This window comes from Magnolia sinica, chromosome 4 (genome assembly GCF_029962835.1).
Source record: "Magnolia sinica isolate HGM2019 chromosome 4, MsV1, whole genome shotgun sequence".
Lineage (NCBI taxonomy): Eukaryota > Viridiplantae > Streptophyta > Magnoliopsida > Magnoliales > Magnoliaceae > Magnolia > Magnolia sinica.
Window position 1 is genome coordinate 89,199,746 of NC_080576.1, and position 11,215 is coordinate 89,210,960.

The window sequence follows — 11,215 nt, forward strand, 5'->3', positions numbered from 1 at the left end:
GTCTATTTCACATTTCAACTGTTCATTAAACATAGATGGTTCTAGTCCACAAAAAACCAGAATTTTCTTTTCATTGTAGAGACGGAATAACTGGAATATGGTAGAGCATGTGTTTGCATTGTAGGGTGATGTGCCAATTGGGTCCATTATTAAAAGCCATACCTACTAAATTTCTGTCCATTCGTTTGGCGGACATCAAAGCAATGGTAGAAAACTAAAATAGTTAATTGTTAAATCATCTTTGGAGTAAATTGAAAAGAAGTAATGAATATAACTATCATTAAGTTTAATTTTTGAAGCATGAGCCAACCACGCTAGGGTCCAGTAGTTGGATGGACCCATTTTTATAATTCCCCGTGTTGCATGTGGGGTGAGAAGATCCCCACATGCTTTTACCTATTCCTTGACCTGGGTCCAACCCAATGAACTCCAAATGCACCTCCAGCTGAGCGGGATCAGGTCTGCCACGGGTAAGGGGGTCACTCACAACTCGGCCTAGTCAACTGAGACACTTGGTAACTTAAGGATACGAGAAACTCGGTTTTGATTACTCGAACTGAGCCACTTAGATGAGTGAAATAGCTTTTTAATAAAATCATGTAGAGAGAGACTTTGGTTTCTTTTTAATCCATTTATTTTAGATTTATAAAATGTGTGGTTTTTGAGATATGGTCCAGTCAATCTATGTACCTGTTGCAACCTCCACACATTTAGGAATGCCAAGGGACTGAGCCAGATGATCTGGCTTTCAGATTAGGCCTGACAAGAGTCAAGAGTGAGCTTGGTTAATGAGAACATAGTTTGGGATCAGGCCTGATCATGAAATCAACCCAATCTGCCAAGTATAGGTCCCACAATTGTGAAAGCAGGTGATTTTGTGGGCCCTACAAGGTGTAAGTAGTCAGGTAAAAAAATCACCATTTATGTCTGAGGATATGTTAATGAGCCAAGGAGCTGGTCTAGTTTCAATAACCATGATGGTGGGGCCACACATGGCTAATTAGGTTTATTAATTTCAGAAGCTTCCACACGGTTCCAGTGCCATGACAACAGGGACGTTGCCTAGCTACTGTGGCTCATATGATGTATGCATGAGATCCAGCCCGCCCGACTGGCACAACCCTACATGATGTGTACCCAGTACAAAAAGTATGCCAATCCGCTAATCAGGTGGGCCACACCCATGGTGCAGGTGTTGATTGATCATATGGAAATCAATCTCAAGGTTGGTTTGTACATGTATTCTCGCCTGAGTGCATTTTCATGTCTGACGGTAATGATGGGAAGGGAAACTTGGTTCCATTGCAAATGACATGTCAGGAGGTGCGCCCACAGCCTGTTGGTATATATCAATAGAAAGAAACATTCAAGAGAGATTCATAGCCCCAGTCTTAAAATATTTGATAATCAAAAGGTATTTTCCATGAAAATTTGCTATATACAGTTAATGAAAAAAACGATAGCATTGAATGGTGTAAGAGGTGGGATGGGGGCATTTGCCACCATAGAGAATCAATGACACCATTTTCTCATGGGTATGAGGACAGAGAAAAGGTGAGTTTCAAGAAAGGTTTTGAATTTCCTGTATTCACCACTATCATGAGTTTGAATACTTTTGATTATGCACTCAAAGATATTCTCGATATTCAATTTAAATCTTCAAAAAATACTATATAAATCTACAAACATTATCAATGAAATGTATCTTATAGTGAAACCTTGAATAGATGACAAGGGAGTATGTCTGTTCCCACGTATCAGAAAATATTAATTACAAAGGTCAATTGGCTACAAATATACATATTATAGAAAGAAAGTAAAATCTTTTGCCCATCTGGCAGAAAGAACAGGAGTTCACAAATTTATTAATGGACATAGGAAGTTAAAAGCAAGAAACCACATGATGAACTGTAAACATTGTTGGATGATGGGTTGCCTCCAGATGATATAAATTGCCTTTGCTGGAGCTACTCAGATGAAATCTCTTGTATCTCTGGTCCTTCATAAAGAAAGCAGTTGGATTAAACTCAAAAGTGAAACAAACACCAAATTATAACTATTGTACCAAACACCAAATATCCATTTTCAGCACAACTGTAATCATTATAAACCCAATTAATGGTAAATAAATAGGTTGTGCATCTACATATGATGTGTATCATGGCATGTGTATGGCATGAAAACTGTCCCGTAGGGTCACACCCCCACTGTGAAATAGGGTGCCTTAAAAGACAGAACAATCCAATCAATAGGTGGGCCATACGATACAGATCAATGGACAACTGCCCAAAAACCTTCAAATTCATGTGGGGCCACTCGATAGTTGGACTGGCCAGATATTTAAAGGTGTCCTGTTATAATGGTGGGGTAATCCACTGGAGGATGGGTTATAGTTGCAATCACCTCATTGGCATTTCCATCACCCATTCAAACTGTTCATCAGGGCTAGTGAAACTCTTCAAGGCTTCCTTGAAAAATTAGACTAATTGATGATTAATGTAGAACAAGTGACATAACTTCATGGACAGCCATGATCAAAAGAAATCATGCAGGAAAGCTCGATCTAAGGCAAAAATAGCCTAAACCTGAACTGTAACTTCTGGTAGCTGCAACTTCATAAATTGATTATCAGATTCATGTATATAAAATGGTTGAAATGCTATCAACGAGCCTTAGGAAATGAGAACCGAGAAAGTCAGTTGACTGCAAAGAAATTTTAAAACTTGGTATTTCCCTGGCTTCATCAAATCCGATTCTATTAAATGAACACACTTGAGACTGTCCAGCTAGTAGGACTCATAAAAAAAATTTTGTTAGACAAACCGAGCCTAAATTTCTTCTCCTCTTCTCCAAAATGTGGGCCATGAAGCCTTTTTCTTCCACCATTGGTTTGGAATCTGCCATTTAGGGATTTCTAACCATTGAGTCGATCTTCTGTTTGACACAAACAGTAATTTTCTGTTGGTTGCAATTAATTGGGTCCCGTCATAACAGACTGCATTTAATGCAGCAGTGCTAACAACGTCATGGATGATCTGGGCCAATCACAATGCAGAAAAACAAGAAATGCTTGTCTGTGATTAGCAGAGGATCTAGATTCATCAACCATAGTAAAAAAATGAAATATCATCTGACCTGTTACCACAATGAGGATTTTGATAGGGTCCCGTGTATCCCTACCACATTTACCATATAGGGGTTTTCCACCTCCAGATTGCATCTTGGATGATGATATGAACTGATCAAGTCTGAAGTTTTGGATTATGTGCTAAAATGGCCATTTGAAGAAAATTTGCTTTGAATGATTGTGTATGGAGAGGAAAATGAAATATTGAAAACTAATTTTTTCAATGAGTCATGTTCAAGTCAAGATTCAAAGGTTAGATGATCAATTATGCATGATTACAAGAAAGTAGCAGTAAGAATATGACCAGTTCAAATCAATTTAAAAAGCAGAACTGATGGTGATTTCCTACACGTGTGGACATACAAAACATGTGTGGAATCTGTTATATTCATGGAGCAGTTGAGGTGAATGTTTTGGAGATATAAATGTTGTTGGGCGAAGAGCATGTGGGCAACAATCGAAAAAGGAAAAAGAAAAATACCTTCTTTTTCTTCTTCGGTGGTAGATGGAACTTCATAGAGGATGGAAGCACTGTGTGCGCGTGAAATTCGAAGACCTGACCACAGGACGTAGCATACCTCATCTTATTACATGTATATGTCATCTTATTACAAGATTTGAGAATTTAAAAAATAATTATAAAAATTTTAAGGGATTCATGAGAATAGGTAATTTGTGGCACACTTGCAACATGGCACACATGTGAGAGAGATTTACGCCATTCGTTAGGTGAGGCATCCCATGAGAGGTCATTGACCCCAAAATGTTGGGGTCGTCCCCTGCTCATGTCGTTCACCCATGTATGAGAAAAATGGGCGGTGCTCTATGGGCCCCGCGATGATGTATGTGTCCATTTTACCTGCTTATTTTAGGGTATGAGCCGGAAAAATGAGGCTGATTATGATAAATACAATTTTAGGCTTATTAAACGTTAAAAACTTCTTAGACCATAAAAGTTTTGAATAAAGCTGATATTTGTGTTTTCCCTTCATCAGGTTCATGTGACCTAATTGATAAGTTGGATGGCAAATATACATTAGAGTGGGCCCTAGGAAATATTTAATGGTGGGGCATTCAATCAGCGCTGTTTTCACATGGTGTGATCCACATGAGATTTTGACCTACCTCATTTTTAGGTTATGGCCTAAAAAAATAATCTAAAGTCATGGATGGCGTGGATGAAATACATACATACATTATGTGGGCCTACATTGCACTGTCCGGTAATGACCTTTGTACTGCCAGTGTCGGTGTACAATCCATGCCAGACAAGTGTTGCTGGACGTGGATTTCCTGTGAAAGCGCTTCCTGGGCTGAGATGCTAGGTGTGGCCCACTGTGATTTTGTGAGAAATTCACAATGTCCATCTATTTTTCCAAATCATTTTAGGACAAGAGACCAAAAGTTAGGTGGATTCAAAACTCAAGCAGCCATGCAAGAGGGAAAACTAGTGATTATTTTCATCTTCACCATCCGCTTGCATACATAGCATCTAAGTTTTTCAAATTAAACTGCCCAAATTAAGTATACTAGTTAGATTATGATAAATATAATTTTAAGCTTATCTCTTATTATCTAACCATCGTATTGGTGAAATTTACTGGACAATTAAAATTAAATATAAATAAATTCAAATGATCCTATTTTAACAAACAAGTGTTGCTGAATTAGAAGTTAAGTTGGCTGGACCAATTTTGTTTTTGGCTACAACTTAGAGACACTGGTTCCACAAGTTAGTTTAATTTTGAGTTAATAGCACATGTACCTGTTATCAAATCACTCAATGAGGAATTTATTAGGGGACACACCTACAGCAGAAAGTTTCTCTTATCAAAAGCTAAGTGGGGCCTACCATGATGTTTGTGAGAAATCCACTCTGTCCATCTGTTTTTGGCAGCTTATGTTAGGACATGAGCCCAAAAATGAAACAGCTCCAAAACGGGCTGCATGACAAGAAAAAGTTGGTAGGAAAATGCTTACTGTTAAAACCTATCTAAGGGCCACCGTGATGTTTATATGCCATCCAAACCATTCATAAGGTCATTTCTAGCAATCCAAACCATTGATAAGGTCATTTCTATTGAGATGAACTGAAAATACAAAAATATTAGCCTGATCCACAATTTATGTGGTGTCATGAAAATTTTAATCATGGAACTGCATGATTTCCTTTCCTGCAGCCCTTCGAGTTTTGAATCTGCCTTACTTTCCGGCTCATGTCCTAACATGAACTCCAATGATAGTAATTGACCCGAAGAATCCGCCAATGAGTAGTGATGAGTTGCCTTACCTTCTTTTGTTATGGTAGCATATTCATATCATCATATGTACTATACATAAAGTGGGTGTCCTTTTAGGCATACCACTGCATAAGGAAATATTAACAAAACAAGGAAGTTGATAAGGCAGAGCCATTAGAATTGGAATGCGGCAGCGCCATCTCTCTACTGTACATGACTCATGGCCATGCATTAATGAAACTGTCCATCTATTAGGACCCATCACAGATCACACACACACACACACTAAATTTCTTCTCTTCTCACCAAATGTGAGCCATTAACCATTTCCTTTCACACCAATCAGATGGCTAGGATAATTCACTTTGTGTATTTCTGATCAGTTTCCATTCCCTTAGGGGCAATTTAAACCAGCGTATTGAATTGACACATCACTCCTCTCAATGTATAATATGGAGAGGTCTCTGTATCCTTAATCCAGTTCCACCAGCTCTGCCATATCAACCACAGTCAGAGAAATGAAATATTGTCCAACTTGTTACTGCAGCAGGGATTTTGATAAGGTACTGTGGCCCCCTACTACAGTTACCTTATGGGGGTTTTCCACAACTGAATTTCATCTTAAAGATGATATGAACCGATCAAGTTATGTTGATATGCTAAAGGGCCATTTGAAGAAATTAAGTTTGTTTCGGATGACTGTGTATGAAGGGAAACATGGAATATGAAAAGTAAATTTATATTTATTTTTTATTTTTTTTAAAGACATGTTCAAATTCAAGACTCAAAGGTTGAAAGCAGCATGTCCATGTGGTAGTTGTAAGAACATGAACGGTTCACATCAATCTAAGACAATACCTGAGCATTCTAGGACCAATAAAAATACACCCATAATGTCTACTTTCAATTAGTATTATTGCATGACTAAAAGCAGAAGGGATGGGGGTATTTATTGAATCAATGGGTGTATAAAAAATGGACACAAAAATGGTGACTCCCTACACATGTGGACATACAAAACATGTGAAGGATCTGTGATGTTCACTGAGCAGCTAAGAATAGGTGAATGTATTTGAGCCAAAAATGTTTTGCAAAGAGCATTAAGAGATGGAAAATAAAAAAAAATAAAAAACAACAACATACCTTCACCTTCTTCTAGGGCGGCAAGCGCAGCTTCAAAGACAATGGGAGCACTATGTGCACGTAATAGCATACCTCCTGACCATGAGCACATACATTACATCATCTTATTATAAGATTTAAGAATTTAAAAAATAATTATAAAATTGTGAGAGATTCATGAGAGGTCATTAAATGGGTAATTTATGCTCCATGGGCCCCACAAGCACTTGCAGCTTCAAAGAGAGAGGGACCACAGAGGTAGATAGAACAGTATGGAAGAGTGGCTAGAGCCTTCGTCAAAAGAATTTAGGAGTGGTTTAGCAATTGGGAATTTTGATAATTATATCCGTTTCTAGTAATTAGATCCTTCAGAATTCCAGTGTGTCAGTGTTGTAGCAACCTGACATTTGAATCCAATCCTTGATAATTTGAAAAGTAGGTTTTCAAAAGAATTAAAAATGGCGTAAAATCATAAATTGAATTATGGCCATATTCTAAATTGCATTCAAAAGACAATGCTTTGAGAAAATCTTCAATAATTTGGCAGACTGTCATCTTGAATAATCTGGCACTTAACTTATCTGATTAGATTATCTGACAATTAGATTGGCCAAAATTTATTTCAATGATTATATATATATATATATATATATAATGTCCTTATTGCAACAAACAAGCGTTACTTAAATTAGCTAGACCAATTTAATGTTTGGGCTATTACTTATAGAAACATTAGTCTCACGAAGTATATTTTGAGATACAATGAAAAACTCAGATCTCACACGTGTTTCAAATTTTCACGTGCACCAGCTTATTGGATGTGCACGGCTCTACATGCGCCTGAAATTAGAAGCTCTGAGAATATAAAATAAAAATAAAAACAATAGCTGCAGGGGATTCATGAGAGGAGATTGAATTGAGTGGGTAATTCGGAAACCGACAGAATCATAGCCAGTAGCTACCGGACGTTCTCTGTGAGCCCCACCATGGTATATGTGTTTTATCCATACCATTCATTCATTTTTTCAGATCATTTTAGGTTAAGAGTCCATAAATGAGGCACATCAAAATATTATGTCGACCACATGACATGAAACAGTGGTGATTGAATGCATATGGTTAAAAACTTCTTCGGAGAGCAAAAGTTTTGGATGAAGCTGATATTTGTGTTTTTCCTTCATTCAGGTATATATGTGTCTTAATAAACTGGTTGGACCTGAAAAGTTTTTAATACCCTAAACTGATATGAAAAAATAGATAAACGGTGGATAAAACACATATCATGTTGGGGCCCACATAACAGAACATTGTTCAGTAGCCACCTGACTACAGCCGGCGTCAATAGGCAATCCGCGTCCGTAATTCGCAGCATACATGCGACCACGTCACACGTGTGAGATAGAAATGTGTGATGTGGTGCGAACGGTGTAGGATTTAGAAAAGGAATTATAAGTGAAGGTTACATTTTAATTACACTACCCTCACCTTTTTCTTCTTCTTTCCTCCATATGCTCCAATTTCCACGATAATCTTCAAACGTGTCATTCAATGGGAATGACCTGAGCTTCGGACAATTTTGAACCTTCACGAGTCTTAAAGACGGCATTGCCCTTCGCATCCTCGTCCACTCTTCTTCCATCTCTTTCAAGTATTTTAGTACTAAGACCTCCACTTTCCATACCCCATTCTCACAGTCCCAAAATCTGGGACCCATCTTCTTAATCCTTCCCCCACCAATGAAAAGAAACTGAAGATTGGGAAGGGAAATAGGACTGAGCCACGCAGGTGTGCTTTCTCTTGTGTAGTCCCAAAGATGCAACTCTCTAAGGGATTTTAAAGGAGCAGAAAACTGACTGTCAATCTTCTTTACAACTCCTTCACTTTCAATAGAACTGCCCTCAAAGTCTAGTTCTAGAAATTGCAGATGATAGAGCATTGATAACACATTCCATTCCCCTTCTATTTGTTTCTCTGACTTTATGTCCATCGAAAGTTTTCTGAGTCTTGTCAACTTCTTCAGATCCGAAATATCAGATCCATTTTTACCACCCAAATTCATTGGTGTAAACCCAAATAACCTTTCAAGATTTGAAAGCTTTCCAAGCCCTTCCGGCATGCATTCTAAAGAGGGACAATCAAAGATTACGATATCTGTCAGCTTCTCCAATGTTGTGATTGACACAGGAAGCATTTCCAAATTCGGGCAGTCTCTTAAACATAGAATCTGAAGATTATGAAGATTTCTGATTGAAGCGGGGAGCCTTCTTAACGCAGAATTCTCTATTCTAAGAAAAACGAGGTGCTGTAATGACCCTATCCCACTCAACCAATTCTTGGCCACAACATCAATTTTCGTGTTTGACAATGAAAGATCTAACACCCTCAACCACCTTACTTTGCAGAGTACTACTTTTACACTTGCAATGATCTCATTCCTCTCCATTTCCATTCCAACCAATGTCCTCAGCTTGGTAGAACTGTTTCGGATGCTCTCCACTGTTGTGTTCTCTGAAATTCCCAGGTGGCGAGACTGCACACTGAATCCGATCCTACCTCCACTCTCCAAGCTCACAAAAAAGCTCTCTTCTCTTGCAATTTTTATCACCATATCTCGAACCATATCATGCATTTTGCAACGAATGAAGCGACTTTCAAAGACATCTTTATCCGTTCCAAGTATCAAAGATCGATTAAATAATTCTGTAAAGCATTCTTCTCCGATCTCAAATGCCGTTTTCTCATTTCTTCCCCAAACAAAACCTTCACCAATCCACAATTCAACAATGTACACAACTGGTAATTCATAATCTTCAGGAAGCATGGCAAGACACAAGAAGCAAGGTTTTAAGTGTATTGGGAGCTCTTCGTAGCTTAACTCTAGTGTCGAAATGATCGTCTCATCTTTCTGACTGATTTGCAACTCCTCCTTTAGGTGCTTTGATATTTGCTTCCATTCATGGATGGAATCACCTTTCCCCAACATCATTCCGCCCACAACGTTGATTGCCAGAGGAAGCCCCCCACATCCCTTAACAATCTCCTTTCCCAATACCTCCAAATCTGGATTTGTGCACTTACCTCCATTTCTTGCAAAAGCTACCTTGCTAAATAAGGACCAACTATCTTCATCCGAAAGAACTTGCAGACGATGTATGCACTTGTCAGTAGCCCCCATTGATTGAGCAACCTTCTCATTCCTTGATGTAACAATAACACAGCTACCCTCTACTGAGGGCAAAGCGGACTTCAAGCTATCCCACCACCTCCCTTCATCTGTTCCCCACACGTCATCCAAAACTATCAAGTACTTCTCATCTAAAATGCTCTTAAGCCTTTCCAGTAACTCACGGACGTCATCTCCCCTTACGAATTCCTCTTCTACATCTAGTTTACTTAGCATCTTCTTCAGTAATTCTTCCAATTTGAAATTTTGAGAAACAATAACAAAAAGTGAGTGTTTAAAAGAGCTACTCACACTCTCACTGTTACATATCTTTTGAACAAGTGTGGTTTTACCGATTCCTCCCATTCCAACTACTCCAATCAATGTTAAGCACTCATTAGCTTCTAAGATCCAATTTATTATCTTTTCCGAGTCATATTCAATTCCTACCATTTCAGATTCATCCATTATGATTGGGTAGGTCAATGGCAGATTCCCAACATCTTCATCATTGCCAGTAATTTGGCGAGGAGCTGTATGCAAGTAGGATTGCATCCTTTTGTTCACCTTCCTTACCTCTTGATTTATTTTCCTCAACCGCTTTCCCATCCGATGGCGTGCTTTGAAAAGGGCAGGAGAGCAATAACTTGTAAAATTGGGTGCACACCCTTGGTGTTTTTTCTGAAATAGAATTTGGCAATCTGCTATTACATCCTCAACATCGTATACCAGCTCTCTTAAGTTACTCATTACTGTGTTGAGAACGTTGTTCCTATCTTTTCTCTTAACTCGATCAGCTTCCTTGAGATAGCTTTGCATGTAACAAAGCTCGTTCTTTGTTTCCTCAAACTGGTCATTAAGTTCTAGTAATCGTTCGGCTTCACTTACTAGTATTGGAACCAATTTATTCAGGAGAGCACTGACCACAGCATCAGCCATTTCCCTGTCATATAGTATCATATACATTTATGAAACCGGAATTCAAAACTACAAGGTGAAGGGAAAGAGGAAAGAATAAAAACTTGCTAGAAAATATTGCAAATGAATTGGCTACAAGAAAGTATTTGCACAAGTATTCCTATAACAAACCCGCTTTATTTCATTCATTTTTCCTTAAACCTAATGCATTGTTTAAAAACTCATCAAGTTAACTTAGAACTCAACTACGTCGTGAAAATCTACCTAGTTCCTATATGACTCAGGTTGTTACAAGACCCATTGGGCTTCCGTAAACTTGCCCGAGTTTTGCGCTAACTCTGATGACCTACTGAGTTTTTTTTTTTTTTTTATTTAAATTTTTAATTTTATTTTTTATTGGCTGAGTTTTAGAGAGTGACAAGGTTAGATAAAGAAAAATGTAGAGGTTTGAACCTACCACTTCTAACATAAACAAAGACCTTATCAGAGTTTTGTTACAAGACTCATTAGGTTTTCTCTAAACTCACCCAAGTTATGCACTAACTTGTTGGACTGCTTGAGTTTTATGCTACTACAACGAGTTTTGTAGAGTTAAAAGCTATGGTGGAAAGAAATTACTCACGAACAAAGCCACTTAATCACAAT

The 11,215-nt window shown here is 38.1% G+C and overlaps 1 protein-coding gene across 1 annotated transcript; it reads right to left on the reverse strand.

Moving 5' to 3' along the window:
• Nucleotides 1–1,768: 1,768 nt before the first annotated feature.
• LOC131244207 (disease resistance RPP13-like protein 4) lies at nucleotides 1,769–10,591 on the reverse strand. Its single transcript, XM_058243851.1, has 4 exons — nucleotides 7,975–10,591; nucleotides 6,511–6,585; nucleotides 3,609–3,683; nucleotides 1,769–1,999 (listed from the first exon to the last, which is right to left on the reverse strand). Exons 1-4 carry the CDS (start codon nucleotides 10,589–10,591, stop codon nucleotides 1,968–1,970), a joined length of 2,799 nt encoding a protein of 932 aa, XP_058099834.1. The 3' UTR covers nucleotides 1,769–1,967.
• Between the last annotated feature and the right edge of the window lie 624 nt (nucleotides 10,592–11,215).